This window comes from Nylanderia fulva, unplaced genomic scaffold, assembly GCF_048542155.1.
Source record: "Nylanderia fulva isolate GAGA-0341 unplaced genomic scaffold, ASM4854215v1 Scaffold6, whole genome shotgun sequence".
Taxonomy (NCBI): domain Eukaryota; kingdom Metazoa; phylum Arthropoda; class Insecta; order Hymenoptera; family Formicidae; genus Nylanderia; species Nylanderia fulva.
Window position 1 is genome coordinate 581,308 of NW_028190698.1, and position 23,287 is coordinate 604,594.

The 23,287-nt window shown below is 37.7% G+C and overlaps 3 protein-coding genes across 5 annotated transcripts in view; all 3 read left to right on the top strand.

Moving 5' to 3' along the window:
- The window catches only part of Eph (Eph receptor tyrosine kinase), a 99,636-nt gene extending 88,215 nt beyond the window's left edge, over window positions 1-11,421 (top strand). The window contains exons 5-17 of one of the 2 annotated variants that reach the window (XM_029320483.2): window positions 1,792-2,077; window positions 2,355-2,891; window positions 3,182-3,342; window positions 3,471-3,735; window positions 3,848-4,039; window positions 4,122-4,233; window positions 4,393-4,496; window positions 5,034-5,051; window positions 5,711-5,776; window positions 6,764-6,940; window positions 7,100-7,569; window positions 7,665-8,002; window positions 9,721-11,421. In XM_029320483.2, coding sequence (XP_029176316.1) covers window positions 1,792-2,077; window positions 2,355-2,891; window positions 3,182-3,342; window positions 3,471-3,735; window positions 3,848-4,039; window positions 4,122-4,233; window positions 4,393-4,496; window positions 5,034-5,051; window positions 5,711-5,776; window positions 6,764-6,940; window positions 7,100-7,569; window positions 7,665-8,002; window positions 9,721-10,015 — 3,021 coding nt within the window. In that variant the 3' untranslated portion in view covers window positions 10,016-11,421. The remainder of the gene's footprint in view (window positions 1-1,791; window positions 2,078-2,354; window positions 2,892-3,181; window positions 3,343-3,470; window positions 3,736-3,847; window positions 4,040-4,121; window positions 4,234-4,392; window positions 4,497-5,033; window positions 5,052-5,710; window positions 5,777-6,763; window positions 6,941-7,099; window positions 7,570-7,664; window positions 8,003-9,720) is intronic. The other variant, XM_029320486.2, reaches the window with a different exon arrangement.
- A 79-nt stretch (window positions 11,422-11,500) lies between these two features.
- Window positions 11,501-18,879, top strand: LOC146720821 (ephrin type-A receptor 7-like). The gene is made up of 2 exons (XM_085487978.1): window positions 11,501-11,856; window positions 13,472-18,879. Exons 1-2 carry the CDS (start codon window positions 11,765-11,767, stop codon window positions 13,734-13,736), a joined length of 357 nt encoding a protein of 118 aa, XP_085344104.1. The 5' UTR covers window positions 11,501-11,764; the 3' UTR covers window positions 13,737-18,879.
- A 1,807-nt stretch (window positions 18,880-20,686) lies between these two features.
- Window positions 20,687-21,934, top strand: LOC114944484 (large ribosomal subunit protein eL34). Of its 2 annotated transcripts, none has more exons than XM_029320378.2 (4): window positions 20,687-20,766; window positions 20,928-20,999; window positions 21,370-21,567; window positions 21,791-21,934. In XM_029320378.2, the coding sequence occupies exons 2-4, from the start codon at window positions 20,935-20,937 to the stop codon at window positions 21,885-21,887; spliced, it is 360 nt and encodes a 119-aa protein (XP_029176211.1). In that variant the 5' UTR covers window positions 20,687-20,766; window positions 20,928-20,934; the 3' UTR covers window positions 21,888-21,934. The 2 variants fall into 2 exon arrangements, with proteins under 2 accessions (XP_029176211.1, XP_029176212.1); XM_029320379.2 differs by having other exon boundaries at window positions 20,762-20,805.
- Window positions 21,935-23,287: the final 1,353 nt, after the last annotated feature.

Below are 23,287 nucleotides of genomic sequence, written 5' to 3' on the forward strand. Positions count from 1 at the left end.
ATTTAACAAAATATATATATATATATATATATATATATATACGGTAACGAAATATTGATTTAACTTGGCGATCTTTGAACCGAACGTACAAAAAGTTAAAGGGGGAAAAAAAAACTATCTCGTCCCATCTTGGGTGCATCTGTGCGTGCACGACAGACGAGAACGACGTAGGATTGCAATATGAGATACCGCGGTGGTTAATCGTCTTTTTTTCCCTTCCTCGCGATGAGTAATTTCATGGGACGGTCACACCGAGCGGAAAATCCGCCTCGCCGAAAAATCGAGCGCGACGCGTTAAAAAGAGGACACGATCTCTCGACGCGATCCAATTAAATGCCGCGCGACGTTAACGACGCGCGTTTCTCCTCCGCCTTTTTCTCTCGCGGCTCGCAGCGGAATAAAAGCAGCAGGGCGTGTAGACATTGACTCGTGGTGGAGTGCGGTGGGCGAAGAGGCTGAATTTCCGTTCTAATGAAATTTCCTAGACGTTAAAGAACCTCGACAGAGACGTCCGAATAAATACGCGCGCGATAGTGCTGGCGCGCTTTCTCGCTTCTTTAATAATCCTTGAACGAAAGCATAAATACCGATTGGCGGGGGAGAAATGTTGACAGTAGAGAAACATAACTGTGGAATAAAAAATAGATATGTGAAATTAATTTGAATGTTTTCTTTTCAATATCACGTGTGTATAAAAGCGTGACGATAATAATATTCATGATATATTTAATTATATTTGTATATCGAGGGTATATTTCAGGATATCGTTGAAGGAATATAAGAACGCGAGAGGCGCTCGTTTAAAAAAAAAAACGATGTAAATCCCGTTTGAGAAACCTCGCTAAAAACTATTAATTGCTATCGGAGGCGTGCGAAGGATACCGGATCGTAATTCGATGCGCGGACGACGGCGAATTGCGAAACTGTGTTGGTCCTCCGTGATTCCCCGGCTACTTTCGCCGTGCGGGACCGCTGAAAAAGCTTTTTTTCGTCGGCAGCGCTTTAATGAAATTTTTTCGACCTCGTCATCGTCCCCGTAATAATCTCCCTTTTGCAACCGGGTAGCCGGCGCGGCTTGAATTTATTGCAGCCCGCCTGCCGGAAACACGTCTCCGCGAGGAAATCTTCTGGATAAGAGGCTCACGGCTCTCTACCTCGGTCTACCGTTTTTTGTCATTCCTTACCTGCCGAGTCTTTCCTGGTCCGAGTATGAAATACGCGGGAGCGGAGAAGCGCGTTAAAAAAAAAAAAAAGAAGAAAGGAGAGCGATGAGAAGAGAAGGAAAGAAGGCAAAGTGAAGAAAGAGAAGGGACTGAAGGAAGAAGAGAGGAAAGGGAAAGACGGAGTTCCGGTGACGACGAGGACGACGACGACGACGATGGATCCTTCTTGCCCCGGTCGGAACTTTTTGCGGTTGCTCTCGGGAGCCAAGGGGGGCAATAAAACTAATGGTAACGCGCGCCGGTAATTCCTTGCGGTCTGTTTGTCGCAAGTCGACGACCTGGCCTCTCCGCCTCGTCATTTACCGAGGGAGGATTCTACGGCCAATGTCGATGACAATGACGGCGACGATGGGCTGATGCTTTCTCGCGCTTTCGCGGTTACATGGCGTAGAACTTGGAAAAGGGGTATCTAGGAAAATATGATCACTTTCTTCGATACTTTCGAAATGGAATCCTTCCCGACCGTCTACGCTCGATATCAGTAACTTTAGTTAAGAATGAAGAATAAAAAAAAGATGTCTGAAACGTGATCTTTCTTCATTCTCTTTCTTTGCAATTTTTCTTACAGTGGGTAGAGGAGTCTTTCACGAACTTCGACAAGGGTATCAATTGGCGGAGTTACGTTGTGTGCGACGTAGCGTACAACAATGTGAACAATTGGCTGTGGACGCCATTCGTGGAGAGGGGTCCGGCGAACCGCATGTACATAGAAATAAAATTCACGACCCGCGACTGCTCGTTATTCCCGGGGAACGCTCTCAGCTGTAAAGAGACCTTCAGTCTGCTCTATTACGAGTTTGACGCTGCTACTAAGGAACCGCCTCCGTGGGAGCCAGACAGTTACAAACTTATCGGTGAGCGCAATCAAGCATAACTATTGAAAGTTTCATCTTGAAAATAACGTAATGGTGATATTGTCAAAATATCTAAAATTTAAAAGTTCGCATTTCTTAATCAAAAATAATTAAGAATAATTATTGAGACAAATTTTGAAGACGAAATAAATTAGAATATTCTATAATAATTAATAGGTTTTATTTTTTGTAATAGAAAATCTCTTCCTCGATTGATCTGCTCGAAGATTTCAATATCCGCTTCTCATATAGACTGACACTTTTAACATATTTACAGGTCGCATTGCCGCGGGCGAGGGTAGGTTCAATACGAACGCCGAAGTGGTGATAAACACAGAGGTAAAGTCTATCCCGGTGACGAAGAAGGGCGTCTACTTCGCTTTTCGCGACCAGGGCGCCTGCATATCGATCCTAGCCATCAAAGTGTACTACATCAATTGTCCCGAGATCTCGGTGAACTTTGCCCGTTTCCCGTCCACGCCGACCGGTCGCGAAGTCGCGCTCATCGAACAAACTCTGGGCATTTGTGTCGAGAACGCCGTCAAAATCGCCCAGCCGACTTTCCTCTGCAAGGGAGACGGCAAATGGTATCTACCGACTGGTGGATGTCACTGCAAACCCGGCTATCAAGCTGATGTGGAGAAACAGCAGTGTAAGCTGTGCCCAATAGGCAAGTTCAAGCACGAGGCAGGCTCCCACACCTGTGAACCATGTCCGGAGCACAGCAAAGCCTCCGATTACGGCTTCACGGAGTGTCGTTGCGACCCGAGCTATTATCGAGCGGAAAAAGATCCTAAGAATATGCCTTGTACGCGTAAGTATCACTTTAATTTTAGTGTAATATAATCTTTGTGAAGATTCAAATATAATTGTCGAAATCTCAAAATGTATAAATATTTTTGAAAGCATTCGAAAAAAGTTCTCCGAAATATTCATCGTTACTATATTTAAATTTCACACTTTATAATTGCATTGTTAACTATTCGATATAATATGCGCGACTTATTTGTTACTTTAATTTAAAAATTGCATATATATAAAGATAGAAGGTAGAGAGAATTTGAGAGAGGACGAAAATCTAGAAGAAATATATTCTTTTTGCAGAACCACCTTCGGCACCACAAAACCTGACCGTCAACTTTGTCGATCAGTCCACGGTGATCCTTTCCTGGAACGCTCCGCATATGCAGGGTGGCAGATCCGACACGACTTATAAAGTGGTCTGCGATGCTTGCAGCACAGATGTCAAATACATTCCCAATACTGTAAGTTTCCTTCGAAACCGTATATATGTGCATGCATTTGTGTATGCGAGCAGATTGCATAGTGCAGAGAATTCAATTATTCTTTGATAAAAAAAACTTCACGCAAAATTGCTTTGATTTTGCAATAGGAAACTTTCAACGACACGAAAATCACGATAACCGGACTGAACGCGGTGACTACTTACCGCTTCCAAGTGTTCGCCCAGAATGGCGTGTCGTTGTTGACCCAAAAGAAGGAATACGTCGACATTACTGTTACAACGGAAGCAACTGTGCCGAGTCTAGTGAGCAACGTCAGGATCACGAGTGTCAAGAGCTCGGAACTCAGCATTAGCTGGGACGCGCCGGTCATCGAAGTCAACGGAGACAGCGATCTCGTCGAACGATACGAAGGTAAAGCTAAAGTCCCGCTGCGATACAAAGCTCTGCGCGGCGATATCAATTCTAAATTGTCACTCGATCGCGCGCCGGCGGGATTAATAATCGTCTCGATATCTGATATCAGTGAGGTGTTACCCGCGCTATGACGACGCCACTAATGCAACCGTCATTCAAACGTCGTCTGAGCTGTCCGCCACGTTCAAAGGCCTAAAGCCTTCCACGGATTACGCGATACAAGTTCGCGCCAAGACCACCCGCGGCTGGGGCGAGTATACGCCGGTGATATTTAAGAAGACACCCCACGCCATGGGTTTAGGTAAGCGCGCGTGAACGACATGCAGATTCGCGTTTCGCAATTTCGTTTATGTATATTTCTAATGCGAGCATTCTGCGCACAGACTACGTCGGCGAGGACGACAACATGCAAGTTAGGATAATCGCAGGGGCGATCGTCGCTGTCGTCGTGCTTCTTGTGATTATTATCATCATGACCGTTTTGATTCTCAGAAGGTAATTGAATCATTTTCAATACTGGAAAAAAAATCTTTAAAATATTTTCCATTTCACAATTAAGAAAGAGACATTTGCGAATTATCAGTTACCATTTTGCGTATTAATTGCGCGAAGAAATACTTTTTTTTTCAATTATTTTGCTCAATTTCGTTGCAGCAAATTCATGCCATTCATGCGATTTCGTTGCAGCAGGGCTTCGGACGAGTGCAACAAGAAGCAGCCTAGTGACTGCGATACTCTGGAGTACCGAAACGGCGAAGGTACGTTGCTCAAAGTTTCTTTTCCTCTTTAAAGATTTATTATCGCTGCTCTACCCCCTGTCAGTTTTATAGTTGTTTCATTGCGCCCTCGTGTCTTGTGACTAATATATATATATATATATTGAAATCACTGCCCCGCCCCCTTTCTTAGATCCAGCAAGTGTCGAAGCTATATACCCCGTATGCAAACAGACTCACGATAATACAATTAAACATCCCTCAGTAGAAATTTTTTTACGAATGAGAGTGAGAGAAAGAGAGATAGCTAAACGTTAACACTGTAGAAAAAAAATGTGCAAAGAGAAAGCAGTCGAGGGCTCTGAAATACGTCCATCCAACATGGGATATAAGAGAAACGATCGCTTTCGTATCAAAATTCCCACTGATCTGGCCCGCGGCCCGAATGCGATTATTCTAACCAAATTCTTTCAATTCTTTCTTTTCATGTGCGATTCCCCTAATCTATCGAACCTGCCTCCATGAAAAATCCATGAAAAAACCCAATGAAACAATGTACACAATCGCCTGCTACTACAGGACTAGTTGTGACCTACAGTAAGTCTTCTCCAAACACCTCAAGTTTTTTGTTTCTAGGAACTCAATTTTGTGTAGATTATTTTTGCAACCCCTACATGCATTACACCTTTACACTTTTACGCTTTTGCACACACACATGCATATACATACACACGCACGCACACACATGCAAACAAATACACGTGCACACATAACAATTTTGCACGATACCTAATTTTCTTAAATACACATTGTGCGTGCTCAGCGTGCATTGTGCTTGCGTATGTTGTGTCGCATTCTTTGTCAATATTGCATGGGTATTGTTTATTAGTACATATTATCGCATATACCTTTTATATTTCTGAATATATTTAATTCGTAAAACAAATTAGGGACATAACTGACGAACATAAGAGACAAAACAAAATAAAACTATGCATTGCGAAAATTTTTTTTTTTTTTATAGAACGTCGATTGTTCAATACCAGAAATAATTGTTTTCACACTTGAATTCAATTAAACATTCAATCCTCTTTGTTCGCGTGATCGAAAAAATAGAGATTTTTTTCCGATTCATTTCTCGCTCTACGTTATTAAAAAAAGAGAAGAAAAGAAAAAAGTATTCATTATGAGAACACCCGCCGCTTTTTTGTTTTTCTGTTTGTCAATTAGTGTGTTGGTTGTTGTGTTGTTCACAGTGCACTGCAAAATGGACAGTTCACCGATTGTGACAACCCATACCAACAACAAGAGCAAGTCCTCGCGTAAGTCCTTTGTTTCCCAAAGCGATTTCCAAACCAAAACTCTTGTGCGACCGCAAAACTCGCGGGGACACATCCGTATAACATATTAAAGACATAACTGAACGCACCGACATTCGCACACACTCCGAGTTGTCCACGTTTATTATAGTGTCGCTTGATAGTTATGCTGTACTCTATTCTGTTCTTTCTTCACTGTCCTGGATATATGCGATATGGATGAAAAGTACGGAAGTAATAAAAGCATGCCGCGATCCCGTCGTGTTTTGCACGCAATTGCATCATGTTCTTGCATCCAGTTTTTTGTCTTATATATATTTTTTTTTACTTCTAGAGTGATCTACTTAACGATCGCTCTTGTTCTTGCATCGAAATGCGGAAAGTATACTTGGATGTTTTGAGACGATTCAAATAAAGGCTAAATTAATTTGAATAACAGAAGGAATTTGGGGGAAAAATTATTTTTGAATCGTCTGAAAAGTATCCAGGACGAACAATGTTGATCGATGAACTTTGCGGATGTATCGCAATAAATTGAAAATAATTTGGCATGTGCGAGAATTGTGCATTTTGTGCATGCGGATTGGCTACGTGCGAGATTTTTTTTCTAGCGTACATAGACACCGCCGTTCGACATTTAAACAGACCAGAAATTTAATTAAAAATAGATTAACACGAAATATACAAGTAAAAGATGACTTATTATTGATCGAGTAAAGTGGGATTGAAAGAGAAGAATATATCTTATTAGAACCTACCTGCGTTTGGCTTTCTTGATTGTATCTTGTTTTTTTTTCTTTTCTTTTTTGGAAATTTCAAACATGTTGACGAGGGAGAATGTGTGAGTGTTACTTTTTTGATACGATATTTGACACGGTTGGCCGAGCGCGATAGAGCGAATGTTGAAACGCGCGGTCTAAAGTTCTGTCAAAATTTCGCACCACCGGCCCTCGTGTTAATATAATGAACTCTGTTTTCGTGACGTTGCAGTGACCACGCCGCTATTCACACCTGCAGTGGGGGTCACCGCGGCAAGCGCAGGCGGCGCAGGCGGTGCAGGTGCGAGGAGTTACGTGGATCCTCACACCTATGAGGATCCGAATCAGGCTGTACGGGAATTCGCCCGAGAGATCGATGCCGGATACATTACGATAGAGGCAATCATAGGTACGAGATTCTATACATTGCTGTACATGTACATTATTATTATTATTATTATTACACGAGGTTTATCAGCATATTGCAATACTATGATATAAGCATGTAAGATAGTTTTAGATAAAAGTTAGAACTCGATTACATCTTGATATTTTTTTTCTACTACAGGTGGCGGAGAATTCGGCGATGTCTGTCGAGGGAAGCTGAAACTGCCTCCTGACGGACGGACGGAAATAGACGTAGCCATAAAAACCCTGAAGCCGGGCTCTGCGGACAAGGCGCGTAACGATTTCCTGACAGAGGCATCGATAATGGGCCAGTTCGAGCATCCCAACGTGATATTCTTGCAAGGCGTGGTGACGAAGAGTAATCCGGTGATGATCATCACGGAGTTTATGGAGAACGGCAGCCTGGACACTTTCTTGCGCGCGAACGACGGCAAGTTCCAAGTGCTTCAATTGGTGGGTATGCTGCGCGGTATCGCCAGTGGTATGCAGTATCTCGCGGAGATGAACTACGTGCATCGCGATCTCGCCGCGAGAAACGTGTTAGTCAACGCTGCTCTGGTTTGCAAAATCGCCGATTTCGGACTCAGTAGAGAGATCGAGAGCGCCACAGAAGGAGCTTACACAACCAGGGTGAGCGATAGATTTGAATTGCGAAATAAAAGTTTTGCATCAACATATCCATAGCTATAATTTCTCCATTCATCCTAAATCTTTCTTATACTCAGGGCGGAAAAATTCCTGTACGGTGGACGGCACCGGAGGCGATAGCGTTCCGTAAATTCACCAGCGCCTCCGACGTTTGGAGCATGGGCATCGTATGCTGGGAGGTAATGTCGTACGGCGAGAGACCGTACTGGAACTGGTCGAATCAAGATGTGATAAAGTCGATCGAGAAGGGCTACAGGCTTCCAGCGCCGATGGATTGTCCGGAGGCTATCTACCAGCTGATGCTCGATTGCTGGCAGAAGGAGCGCACTCATCGGCCGACCTTCGCTAATCTCACGCAGACTTTGGACAAGCTCATACGAAGCCCGGACACGCTGAGAAAAATTGCTCAGAACAGGTAAGAAGCGCCTACTTGTCATTGTTTGATCCACGAGTAGCGATCGCCAAATGCTGATACGTGATAAGATTACGGAACAATACCCCTAGGATATATATTAATCGTTAAAGATAACGTTAGGGAATCCATATCGCGAATCAACTGTCTAGCGGACAATGCGATCATCATCATTAGTAACGTAAATCAAAACGTATACGACGAAATGCATAAAATATAATCGGCACATAACGAATGAAAATTTATTTAAGTGCTTCGAGCGCACGTTCGCAAATAATTTTTATTGGCATCATCACCATTCTTTCTTTCTCCTTTGTTTTTTTTTACATCTTGTTGAGTCGTTCGTTCATTAATATCTTAATGAGAATCACGCCGCATGCTATGTGAGTTACATATACATCGTGTCCATAAATTAATTTCTCTCGACAGTTAATATTTATTTTCATTCATTCGCCGAAACGCTCACGCACAGATGTCGTGCTATATCCGTTTCACGCTACTTACAATGGGCTTTGACATTATGGCTCATTGATGTATGATGTTTCGCACAAGCACACAGTCTTATACGCATATATTATGTGCCCGTATATGTGTATGCGGTCAAAAAAAGAGAGGTGAATACTCATGCTCGTGTCGTCGTGATACCTCGACCTGATTGGCATTACTGGAAGCGAGCATATACATACTGGACTGTTATTATTCGCATTATTGCTTTTGTTCTCGTGCTTTTTTCTGTTTTTGTATTTATTTATTTTTTTTTTGTTAATTTCTCTTGGTGCAATAATCCCTCTAGATAATAATCAAAATTTATTTCTATTGCATCTACGCTACTCTGATATTTATTTAAGATTTAAGAGAGGACAAGGTGATCTTTATTCGAATCTCTCTTGCTTCTCACAATAGCACACACTTTTTGATGTCTCGTTGCTACCAAAAATTTTGATATTAATATGGAAGAGTCACATTTGCATACTTCAAAAAAGCACGCTGCTTGTCCGAGAAAATTCTTTTCTGCGTCTGCGGGAAAATTAATTTATGGACGAAAGTCTACGTCTTAGTTGCGTAGAATATTTGTACCGCGTTTTAGTGACATTTGAGATCGCGATGATTTTTAGCAAAGCTTTTACAATCGCTTTTGCCGCTTATCGTTTCTGAGATCACACTTCTTGAGTCTATAGTTCACATTTCATACAACTATTCCTTACAAGATGCAACTGTAATATGTAATAAGAATTAATTTTATATACTTTGCATTGCTCTTTTCTCTTTGACAGGACTCGATAAAAAATTAAATTTTGCTGCGGCTGAAAATAAATTTAAAAAAAATTCGCGAGACAAAAATTTCTGTTTATTATTGCAAATTTCGTAATAATATAGTTTATTATTTCGCGTTCGAGAATCGAAACTTAGCAAAACCGCAGCGAAAAAAAATCGGGTAAATCTCTTTCCTATAATATTCTTCGAGCACATCCCGTTGGCATGGACAAAATAATTTATATCGCGAAGTGACTCGTTTATTTCTATGCCAATGAGGTTGCAGTATTCGCATTTGGAAAATCTCGTTGGTTTTCTCTCCTCCTGTTCCTTTCCAACCCGCCTCTTTTTCCCTGGGCTAATTCTTTGTGCTTTTGGTTTTGTGGTGTCCTTTGGTACCTGACTACGCGAACTACTGCAACGCAACTGCGACAACTATCGTCCACGACCACGACAACCAACTACAGCGTGAGGCCGCCTGCACACAATCCGTACTATGTCACAAGCCATTCGGCTGCCGTCCAGGCTGCGGTGGCGGCTGCGATGCCACCAGGCCCAGCCGCGAGCACGGCGGGCCCGTTCGTAGACATAGTCGGCCATCAGGCCCATCAACAAGCCCAGTCAGCGATTGCCGTTCCAGTAATGCCACCAGGAGCCGGCCGTAGCTTACACTATCACACATACGAAGCGACACATGTACTGCCACACCAACACTCACCGCTCACCTATCCCAATTGGGTCCCGTTCTCCCATTTTAATTGAGAGAGAGAGAGGACCCCGTTTGTAAAAGATTAGAACGAGCAAAGGCATCGTTTCTCCGCCCGTCTTTCTAAACCGTCGGAACTAATGCTTGACATTGGAACACCAGACGTTGAATCTCAAAAGACTGCATTCTATATCGCTATAATTTTACATTTTACTTCTCACGATCGCGCTAGTCGTAGGGAAATTGTAGGCGCTCTTCCAGCGAAATAGTAGAAGCGTAATCCAAGTTGTCAGACGGAATAGTAGGTGTAACAAATATATAGATACGTGCAGCGTCGATAGGAATATTATCCGAGTGCTATAGACTGTATGTACAAGAGTAGTACCGTCGTAAAGAAATCTCTTATATACAGTGTTTTTATCGGAAATTATCGACAAACGCAAAAATAGAGATAGCGTAAATATGTACATTAGAAAATATAGCGAATTTCTATGTTACATAACGGAGCAATAAATTTTACTGTATTAACAAAGTTAGAGTATATATTATCAATTTATATATATACATATACATACATATATATATTTTATATATATATATATATATATATATATATATATATGTATGTATATGAATTGAAGCAAGATATATAAATTGAACGTTTAAGAATTTCCAAATTTTATAGAAGATAAATTCAGCCATCGAATAGCAATACATATACGCGATTATTCAAAGCTTAGAGAATAAAAAAGCGGTTTAATGTGGTGTGCATGAAAGCAATTAGTCTTTCAGATATTAGATTATGATTTTTATGAATATACGTAAAAAGAAAAAGCCGAAGAAAGTATATATGTATACACGTATACACATTTTTTGAGGGTGTCCCGGAACTGATATTCTTCTCTTTCAATTACGAATTTTGCGATCAATTTAGATTCTATAAAACGCGAAACTTTTGATACGAAAAAAAAATTCACAAATTGCTCAAAAAAACTAATAATAAAAAAACAGTCATAATTTCTCTGACGCCCTGTATATCATTTACATAAAATCGATTATAAGTACTTATCATATAATATTTATTAAAGCCATCAATTTTATCTTAGCAAGAGCCGTAAAGACTTATCAGCATATGTACAATACGCGCGCGTGCAACCGGTTGACCATATTAGAATAGTATTTTTATACGTAATGTGTGTTATATAAAAATAAAAAGACGCGATATAATTAATCGTGCACGGTGTCGGTTTATATTTCCGCATCGATAAATCGACCATATACATATATATTCGTAATATTACATTTTAAAATATTTCTGCAAAGTATCACGACACGCCATTCTAAAACAAACGACCGATTTACATATATTAGCTTATCGATTGCAAGAGATTCGGATTTTAAATCATTTCTTCTCTTTATACTTTCTGCAAATTGTATGCTATAAATTGAAAGTTTCTAGCAACTTTGTGAAGATTTATTAAAAAGCCGGAGGTGAGCATTTATCCGATAACAAAGATGATTCGTTTAAAATCCTTTATGTTTTATAATCAAAATTCTTTTTATTTATTTATTTTTCTTTATTTTTAGCTTCGAGTATAAACTGTTCCTTTAAAGCTACTCAAAACTTAAATTACTCAAAGCTGCTTATGAAAGGTAACATGAAGGGATATTCGCATCCACACACATACACACACATGTGCGAACGTTTAGGGAGGAAATCAAACTCGAGAGTCAAAGCCAGATAGGTGAAACTATAGCCTGCAGATAGTAACACACATTCGGTATGATCTCCATCGCACTAACAAATGCTAACAATTGTCAGAATCAGGGAAAGGGGTGCACCAACCCCACCCCCATCCGCCTCATCGGCATCTTCCAACGTGCGTTTGAGAAACAGGTAAAGAAAAAAAAGAAAAAAAGAATAAAAAAACGCGGTATTTTCTCCCACCCCAATATAAACCCCTCTTTGCGGATACGAGATAGAGAGGAGAAAGAAGCGCAGAAGAACAAAGCGCAATCATTTCTGTTTTTTTCGTTCAGTGTCCTAAATAACACAAGGCTCCCTCGCTCTTTAACGTTTCGACGATTCGATTACATTGACTGTGCTTTCACGTTCTGCTCTGCTTCTTTGACGCGATAATGAAATATTGCCGCCACGTAGACAGCAGACTTCCCTACGCTTAGTAACCACCTTAGTTTGCGTTGCACTGCTTGCTTTCATACGCACCGTAATCCATTCACGTTTGTATATACACCTCAACTGTAAACTATGTACCACTAACGCGTTACATATGACATATGACACATTCACGTTCATCAACAGTACTACTGACGATATTAGTAATTAGCGTTATTAGCCCTTATTATTGTCATCGCGTCGTCATTGTATGATTATTATTATTTATGTGTTAATTTTAATTTTACCGAAGTACTTGTGTATTATTATTATTTGTATTATATTGAGAAACAAATTTTGTTACTCTATTAATATTATTTTTATTATTACGATACTTATTATTATTTAATTTTTATTATTATAATTTCTAGTATTATTATAATTTCTAGTATCGAGATAAAAAGAAATTGTATCCGTATTAATATATTCTAGCGTGTACGTAATATCTCGTATACATATAAGAGAAGAGACACGAAATCCTACGAATTATAAGCAATAACATTAGTAATATTTATTTTTCGTATAATTTATAATTTACACGAGATTGATATACATAAGAAACGGCTTATCAGCTGTCTATGACAAGTATATATATATTTAAATCATTTTTTATTTAAGTTAAAACCCTCGTTTTATGTTCTTCCATTCTATGTTCTCACAAAAACTTGTGAAATAAACTTTACATCAACTAAATAATAATCTTAGAATTTCTCACAGATATTCTAAAACCTGTAGACTCATTGCTCAGTGTTTTAATTAATTTATCTTTTCATCCCAATAATCAATATGACATGAATAACCTCGTATATAAAATATCTCTTCTAATTTGTATATATCAAACATTTGTACATATCTTTTCCCAAGTATGTATAAAACTAGGATGCAACACGGTCTCGTTTACAATCGATAAAAGTTACATATCGACAATATGATTTATATAGAAGTAAAATACAACTATTTCAACTTTGATCTGCTTAAGAATATATTGTCGTAAAAGAACGAGATCGCGTTCATGGACCCTATATTTCGATATCCCTTGAAATAGCGAAGATACACCAACGTTGATAAAATGTAGAGTGATTTACAGACAGCAAACAATAATGATCTTCGTTATTTCATTATTCTTAGCTTCTACCATTAACTTGCAATGTATTAGTCAATAGTAAAAATTAACAAAAGATATACATATAAATTGCGAATGTGAATGTATTTTTATAGCAAGAGGATACGATCCAAAGAAGCTTGAAATCTCGCGAACCCTCTCACAATCTCCCCATATTCTCTATATTATTCATACGTAAAAAGAGACATTTTTTTAACTTGTCGTTGTCGACAGGGGCACCAATCCGCTGGCGCCGGACGCGGTGGATCTAACGCAATTGACTTCTGTCAGCGAGTGGCTGGCTTCCATCAAGATGTCGCGGTACGCGGAGAGCTTCGAGCAGGCAGGTGTGACGACGCTGGAGGCTGCGGCGCGTGTCACCGTCCAGGAGCTCACGGCTCTCGGTATAACGCTCGTGGGACACCAGAAGAAGATTATGAACAGCGTGACGGCGTTACGGGCGCAGATGTCGGCCACCTCGCAGGGTTTCCTCGTCTAATAGGCCGCGATATATTAGGGTTACTGAAATCCTTGCGAAGGGATCGTACGTAGGAATCGACTGAACGCTATAGAGTTTCATTATCCCATATGGATCTCACGAATTTCCATTCTTCTCCGAGGTATCCCGTGAGACGAACCCACGGGAGACGACGAACCGTGTATCATCTAGGACTCGTGATTACCTAGTCAAAGCGAGAATGTCCTCGAGAGAATATCTCTTCACGCGCAAGTAGATCCCGATAAGGTAGTTGACCGAGGTGAATCCTCCTCGAGTAACCACCCTTCAACACGCAAACGCCATCTTACCGAGAGATTCCAAGTACTCGTACTGCAGACATTCCACGTTAATGAAAAGATTCATTCATCGCGTTTAGAACTTCCCTCGACAAACCAGAAGGGAAAACGAGAAAGTACGAGGACCACGTAACATTCGTTATCTCGCATTTAAACCACATACAACGACTTATCGAACTCGTAGGTACACCTACCGCGAAACTTTCGCGTAAGTAATATCTATAAGTATCAAAGGAATCGTTTATGATAACGAATAATGTCATTCTCACGTAGCTCGTCCAGATCGATCAGGACGTCGTAAAAAATCGCTCTAAAAAGCATTTGGCGGGATCAATATAACGCACTACTCTGAAAGACTTTCTTATACAAATAACGAGCGCCGATTTTGTCTCTCGTTTTTTAGATCGTTTTGTAATCGATGTACCTAAAGATCAGACTGATAACGGAGATGCAAGAGCCATCTCTGTAATCACTGCCGCAAAACTCATGTTAAATCTTTCATCACTTATGTGAACACTTTTTTCTTTTACTTTAATACCCGTGTAAACCATTGAATTGTATATGTTGTATATATTTTTCTTCAGAAGATTCATTGAGATTTGCAATAGAATTTCTTATTCGTCGCGTTTGCATTTTGTGACATTCTGTACCGAATGACAGCTCTTTTTAGTACGTATTATATACATATATCTATATCTGCGATATAAAGCATTGAACGGCGAGCTACATGTCGGCCTAAAAGTCGTTTAAACACGTCTGCTCCTGGGCCTCGCTTTTTCTAAGTATACTATAAAGTTACGTCTCTCTTTACGTAACAACCCGATATAGTAACGTGCGCCTGATAAAGAGAAATAACGCAACGATTTAGAAAAGTAGAGAACCGTATCAGAAACTGTACCAAAAACGGACCGTAAATAGAATTTCCGAGATTCATTATTTCGTGTAGCGAATGTAGCGAATACACTATCGTACGTCGCCTCGACAATGCACACAATTGAGAGAACAAGGTCAAATCACGAATGAGTGTTTTTTTTTCTTCATGAGACATCTCTTTATTAACTATAATTTTACGAGAGACGATAAAACTTTATGCGGTTTTTGCCTTCGCGTCATCTATATAAGAATGTCGTATGTCACGCGGCCTATACGGGGATATATCTTTTGATTATAAGAAACACGACAAAACAAACAAGGCGGACATGTGCCAACGCGAGTGTGCAAGAGTTATTTTAGCGCGAGACACGACGTAAACGAGAGAGAATGCGTGAACGAGTTGCGTGAAATTGTGTGCGTGAAATTGAGAGAATCTGCAGCCCGCCCTTCGCGCTATATTCGTATATACACGAGCGTGCGATCACGAGAAATTATTCTATATACGTATAAAGATATCTATTGTATTATAAATACGCGACATGTCGACCAGAAAGAACGAACAAAGAAAGATTTCTTTCTATCGATAAGAGAAATCACCTAATCGCGAGAAATGTCTGTTCTCGAAGACAAAGAACACGACATGAATAAGAAAGTGAAAAAAAGTCTCAAACGCGTCCCACTATAGCGAGCAATGCGTCAACATATCAACATTATTCGGAATGCAAAGCTTGCAGAGCAGAAAGGGACTTGCGTGCACCAACTTATCGTTACTCCGAGATCTCGAGTCTGCGCAACTCCGTTTCTCATCATCCTTCCTTAGCGAATAACGAAAGAGAAAAACAAAACTAAAAAAAGAATGTAAACGGTATGAGATGTGCGGACAAAATACATATATGTATATGTGAGTGACAGTGCGCGCAATGAAAGAGAGTCGAGACTCGCCGACGATGATCTTTTCATCGAATAATTCATTTTTTAATTTTTTCATAGTCCGACCGAGGAGTTTCCTCGTATAAAGCAACGTCCATTCCAATATATACATGTATCCGCATAATAGGAAATTTTTTACTTTTTCTTGAAAAACAAAAGAAAGAGAATCAGAGGCTTGCTTTGTCATATCTCGTTAAATCTGTATTCGTTAATCGTAAAGACTGCTTCTCGGGCCGCGATACGTATCCGGGATACATACGTTATATCGGCTATTTATCTTAAAGAGACCACAACCGGGCGGCAGAGAGAAAAGAAATGTATATAATCTACATCCAATTAGCCGAGTCTGTTCGAACAGATTTTGCTAAGTGTCCGTTATGCAATTTTGTCAGCAGAAAGACAACAAATTTAATACAGAGTTTGTTAATTTCAATTATGTCGATGGACTGTCGGTAGAACTGTAACAGAGCAATTGATATTATGTGACAGCAGATTGACGGTAGAAACCGGACAGGATTTGGCAGAAAAATGACCAAAAATTCCGCTCGGTTTCTACTGTCAATCTATCAGGTTCTATGAACAAGTTTTGTCGGCAGATCGTAAAAGTCTAATGCGGACACAATTAATTTGTAACTTCTGAATAAATTTGTTGTCAATCTGCTGACATATTTGCGCGCATTTTGCTAACTGGACACATACTGGACAAATATCGCGCATGAGATTAAAAAACGGCTTCCAAATGATTCCGGCAAGCCACGGAGAAATTCTTTTTAATTTTTTAATTTAACATGTTTAGTAATATATATAGTCGACGATATGAATAAAAAGCGGAAGGCGCGCTTCAACAAGCGAGATTTCGCGCTCGATCAAAGATACAAAGCGGACAACGACAAAGCGAACAACGTAGCGTTTTCGCAGCCAGCCCCAATTCTCTATCCATATTGTCAGTTTTAATCATAAAGAGACGAAAGTCGCATTTGCGAAGCGCGCCGAACGGTCCGATTAAAATCGTCCGATTTCGCTTCTGTCTCGAAGCGCGATTCAACGATGTTTCGAGCGTTCCCTCGTAAATGAAATGTAAATGACCCCGAGGTGTCATAGGAGCGGTAAAATGCCGAGATACGTCCTGGTGTCTTTCGGTTCGCCGTACCATTTTTCACGTTCGTTTCGTGAAAGCGAAGAAGGCGAAAAATCGCACGGCGAGAGTAAATTTTCTCTTAGGAAAAACGAAAAGGCAGGCGAGAGAAAAAGAGTAAGCTACTGAAAAGGGCGACGATTAAGAAGCAATAAGTGAATACACGCAAATGCAGATTTTTATATAGAGAATGTTAACAAATTTCAGATGATATTAATTATAGCGCTATCTTCCTAAATGTTCGTATTAAAGGTTAAACGAAAAAAAAGTACGATAAACCATAAGATGAGATCGCGCGGAGTCCCGGCCGAAGAAGAGATACAAAAAGGCAGAGAAAAAATGTCGTACGCGAGTCGAATTCGCGTCGCGATGATCGATTGTAATAATATTCGGTCGAGACTCCACGGGCGAGAGAAGGAGATTCTTAAGAATTTTCAAGCTGTAACTATCTGTGTTTTAGCGACGAATCTGCGAGTGCGACCTGAAGTTTTGAGGATGTTGTTAATTTCGACAAATCGATATTTAGATTTCATAGAGCTCTATCAATATCACACACATACACACACACGGCCACGTGTAGGCGCAAGAGAAAAAAATACGCAAAACTGAGGATGTATCAATCGATAGCGAAAGTATCTCGTGTACACTCGGTCATTAATGTCTTCTCGCCTAAAGATAGCCATTTCCGAAATGTGTTTAGCTATTATTTGACCCGGAAGCGAGAACACAATGACACCGAGTGATACGGCTTTTTTTAATTTTGTTTTTTTAATTTCCCACCGAAAATCTTAGGTCTCTTCCACCTTTAGATTTTTTTTTATATAAAAATACACGTTACACTTTCAAAGCTTTCGATCGTACTTCAAATGTCACGTATATTTTGGTATATATTATGGTTATCTCGTATACACGTAAAGCTTTATTAAAAAAGAGTGTGTGAAACGAGATCGAATAGAAAAGAGCGGCAGGAAAAAGCCTGGGAAATCAAAATTGCTTCAATATGCACCCTTGTTGGTGAATTTTTGTCCGCTCTTTTATTCGTCATTTTTTTTTATCTTTTGATAGAAAAAGGAAGCGAAAACGAGATAGTAATTAAAAAGAAAAATCGCCTCGCGCTTTGCTTAATTCTTTAATCGATTTTAATTCAACCGTATTATTATTTATTAAAAAAAACTTATTTATTGTTTAGAGATCTGACTAAATTGCAAAATGTTTTATAATTATATCGTAAATTATCTATTATTATTTAGCGACGAGAGATGACGGGGCAGAGTGACAAGTTCTTTCCCAACTTTGGGAATTCTCGAGAAAACTCTGTCGTGTAAAAAAGATGAAACGGAGCTACATCTACAGTGATAAATATACGATCGTCGTATCGAATCTGTGTATATGCAGCTATTATATTATATTATATTTTAGTTAAGCGTTAATTAAATGATTTACGCGAGCGCGTTGTTTTTTTATCCTTATTTTCTACAAGTCTGTTTACAGCGAACTCTGTCAAAGTACCTGCTTCGAAAAAACGAAATGATAAAATCTGCGAAAAAAGCACATTAAAAACAGGTACCGTCCCATGTATTAAACATAACTCACGGAAACATACATACATACATACATAATACCATATCCACATACACGCATCGCACTATCATACATACACATACATACAATAATTTATAATACACTCGCCAAGCTGAGTTTTCATAAAAATTGGTTAAGCGAATCGCCTCCGTGTGTCTTCGATTCATTGTATAAAGTATAAAGGAAAATACGAGAAAAAAAAAGCAAGCAAAGAGTTACTGTCGACAAATTTTGGAACATGTCTAAAACATTTTTCCTATGGTGTTGTCAAGACGATGTTGAATGTACATAAGATATAATAAATAATATACCTTATACGATGTAAAAATTGGTTTTTGTTTGTTACAAATTTGTTTTTCCTACTTTCATTATAGCGAATTTATTATTCTTTATTATATCAAGATATATAATTATTAATTATTAATAGTTGAATAAAATATATATAATTTTAGAAAAAAATATACAAATTTCTCCGTTATTTTTGTTGCTTTAAATTAAATGTAACAAAATAATTAATAATGCTTTACATATACCTCAAATTGAAATCTACAAATTTAGCGTTTCAATCAGGTTCTCAATGATAATTTGACAAAAAATATGACAATATTAAAAGGGAGCTCTGGTCCCTTTCTGTAAAAGGGTCAGATTTTAATTTAATTTATATTTGTATTTCAAAATAATAGTATATCAAAAATACACAATATTGTGAAGTTTCGGCAAATTTCGGAGAAAATTTTCACAAAATTATTACCCCAATATTATATTAAAATTGATGAGACTCACCGATACGATGCACAGCAGTGGTGATATAAAACTGTAAAATATATAAATACATGGAGATTATATATAGTGAAATTTAAAATAATTAATATTTCAACAAATAAACTTATTATTTACATTAAGTTTAGTTAATAGTAAAAATAGTAATATATAATAAACAAATTATTTACCATGTAGTTGCTCCACTTCTGCAGATGCCCCGGGTCTCCTCGTAGAAGCTTGGAAACACTTTCACTCGTGTTACTTTTTTTCATTCGCGATGTGATTCGTGAATGATATTAAAATCATTGCGGCAATATATACAATGGCGCGAATTGTATTGTAGACGGCAAAAAGTACGACCGGAAACGCGCAATCGCCCGCTTAAAATACGATCGACAACGTCGAAAACCTCCGGAAATTTTTGCCCGCCAATTCTCGCGATCAGCGCCCTCGTAAATTTGCGCGCGCAAACTTTTGACGGCTCGAGTCAGAACTGTGACGCGTCACGTGACACCCATACTTCGAGAGAAGAAATACGTTGAGCGAAATTCGCATTCGACGAGATTAATTTCGTACGTGCGAACGCAAGCACGATGTCGGATACACGCGTTCGGATTTATAGTAATTAACAGTAATTAACGACAACCAGATACTAATTAATATTCACACTCATTTATACTTTCGAGAACCGGCACGGATGAACGTGCGTCGCGAACGAAAAGAATAATTAACGCGAGTGCAAGTGCAGTGTTTCAAAGCTTCTACGAGGACAGTTCCCGGCACAGAGGTTGGTTTCCTGCAGGAGCATAAGAATAATTAAGGCTGACGAGGTAATCCAGAATATACTGCCATAACAGCACACATAGAAGACGTTCAGAGAACATCCTGAGGATGTTTGAATGTGTCCTCTGGATATCCTTCTGAATATCTGTCGGATATATGTTGTCCCAGATAGCACAAGCTCATCGAAAAGAATTCATTTATATGTCACCACAATTTCGAGTCCCTTTTCAAATACATATGGAATTCATTTTGTAAAATAAATTCTATACATGCATTTAAAAAGGGACTCGAAATTATGGTGACATCCAAATGAAGTCTTTTTGAATAGCTGTGCTATCTGGGGTGCTATTAGAGCGAGATCGGAGAACAGTCGAAATTGTGAGTCGAATTATTTATTTGATTATTTATTGATATAATAAACCAATAGAAAAATATATCCTATATAACTATATGCAATTTGAAGAGAAAAAGAGATAGTTTAGCGGAGATTTGAACCCCGCTTAGTGGAGATTCGAACCTCATTTACCGTCTTTACAAACTAATTGCATTTGACGTGGATAGATGGCAGCATCAGTAATCAAAATCGTCGAATTTCACTACGCGTGCGTGAAGCATTCTCTTCGGTGACGTCGTGCAACGTCGTTTCCTTTTCCGCTTGGCTCTGAAAAAGGTTCGTGATACTTTTCTGTGATTTTCCGATATCCACGCTGTGCGTGTCAATCGTAAAATACATTAATATTATATGATCTCGATGCGAATCTGCGACAAATGAATAGACTTTGCGATAGGTTATAAGATTGATTTTTCTCGCTAACGAATAACTTTTCGCAGAAGCAAGATGGTACAGCGACTAACCTATCGACGACGCTTGTCGTACAACACAAAAAGCAACAGGAGGCGTGTGTAAGTACGCTATTACAAATATCATCTGTCAACGAGATTCTCTTTCGCGTTAGTTTTCATTTGCAATGAAATTTGACTTCGGTAATTTGTGTTAATCGCGAAAGAGAATCTCGTTCATTCTTCAGAGAGTTTCGAGGTTTGTGTTTTGGTCGCTTGATTCAAGCCGCATAAATTTCAAGTGCAATTGACAGTGAAAATAATCATTAAACATAAATAAGGTTATTTTTATCAATACTGTGTGTATTTTAATTGTTATGAACAATTAGAGTCTGTACTATTAAAAGTATCCAGAACTGTCACATTAAATTTCTTTTCCAAAAGTATACTTGATTATATTTTGAGATTAATTGATTCATGCAATGTTTAATAGTGTACGTACGCCAGGAGGCAAGCTAGTCTATCAATATCTTAAGAAACCTAAGAAGATTCCGAGATGTGGACAATGCAAAGATAAGCTTAGAGGTATTCAACCCGCAAGGCCAATGGAACGCTCACGTATGTGCAGACGTAAGAAGACTGTAAAACGTGTATACGGAGGTGTTCTTTGTCACAAATGTGTAAAAGAAAGGTATGCATGCTACTATTATATATTCATACTTAATAATGTAATATATAATATTTAATAATCATACATTCACATTTAAAATAGTAAAGCTTTAAATACGTGCCTGAAATTACCAATTTTGTTTGTAAAAAAGAATTTGTTATTTATTAATTACAAAACAAATTGATATTTTTAATCTTATATTAAATTTTATACTTTAAAACTAACACTGAGATTTTATTTTCAGGATTGTACGTGCGTTCTTGATTGAGGAACAGAAGATTGTCTATAAGGTTATGAAAGCACAACAGGCTTCAGCGAAGACAAAAAAAGTGGAGAAGTAATTCCGTGCTTTTTATTAATTAAATAAAATAAATCCAAAAAAATTTAACTATATTGCTCATATTATTGTGTTGTATATCCTATTTGTTATACAATTGTATGGTGTACAAACACCATACAATTGTATGATATTAAATTAATAGTATTAATTATATACAGTACCAATAAATACGATGGTGTACAAATATATAACTATATGGTACTAAATTAATAGTATTAATTGTATAATATTAATAAATATGGTATTGTATAATTTGTACAAATGCCATATTTATGAACTATTCCATATTCACATAGCAAAATCTTTTTTATAATTATTAAAAATTATGTTAAAAGTTTTGTAGATGCTAATATGAAATCATTTTTTTACATTAGTGAAATATAACAGAAAGATAATTCTCTATATAATATATTCACATAATGCTCACGTTTCATTGAATTTGAAGTATTCAACTACTATTTGAAAATTGTATTGTCATATTTACTAAATGTCTTATCTTTTGTATGTGTGAAATTACCTCATAATTCAAATTCAATTATTTTACATTTATTTTTTAAATATTAACTTTTTTATTTTAATTTAATGTAAAATGTTTTTACAGTTCTAATTTAATTATGCATCATTATTATAAAGTACATTGCTAAGCTCGATAAAGTTTATATATACATATTGCATATATATATAACGTGCATTATTAATATATCTGCAAATATGAATAATTATGGATGTGAATGTAAAATAGAAGTATATCTCATATATATGTGCGTACGTGGCTGCATTCCACAGGCGCACGTGTCAAGTAACCATTCTATTCCTCATCGTAAAATTATTGATTAGTTATAAGAAAAAGGTCATATTTCGCAACTTTGTGTAATCTGAATGTGAAATCAATGTTTTATTTAAAATACCAAAGTGCAAACAGTTTTATAATTATATATATATATATATATATATATATATATATATATATACACATATATATATAACAGTTGAAAAACTGTCACTTAGCTGTTTTATAAATTTTTAACTATTAAAAATTTTGACAATAAAATATTGAATTGAAATAATGAGGAAATATATAACAATATATTTTTTATTAAACATTTAATTATATATTCATATACAATTTCCTCGAAACAGTAAAAAAATTCATTATTTGCTATACTTAAAAAATCTTTAATATCTATAGGTATTAAATATTTTGATAGTAAAATATTGAAATGAAATAATGATAATATATAAATGATATAATTTATTAGTAAATAATATGAATAAAAATTTTATATTATTTTTACTAATAAAATATATTACATATTTTCTCTTATTATCTCAATTTAATATTTTATTGTCAAAATATTTAAAGCATCTAAAAATAAGTATTTACAGTTTTTCGACTGCCCT

Coding starts and splice junctions, on each gene's coding strand:
- LOC146720821 (XM_085487978.1), top strand. CDS start 11,765: ATGCTAACAATTGTCAGAATCAGGGAAAGGGGTGCACCAACCCCACCC. Junction 11,857..13,471: donor AACGTGCGTTTGAGAAACAG/GTAAAGAAAAAA, acceptor CGTTGTCGACAG/GGGCACCAATCCGCTGGCGC.
- LOC114944484 (XM_029320378.2), top strand. CDS start 20,935: ATGGTACAGCGACTAACCTATCGACGACGCTTGTCGTACAACACAAAA. Junction 21,000..21,369: donor AAAAGCAACAGGAGGCGTGT/GTAAGTACGCTA, acceptor AATGTTTAATAG/TGTACGTACGCCAGGAGGCA. Junction 21,568..21,790: donor CACAAATGTGTAAAAGAAAG/GTATGCATGCTA, acceptor TTTTATTTTCAG/GATTGTACGTGCGTTCTTGA.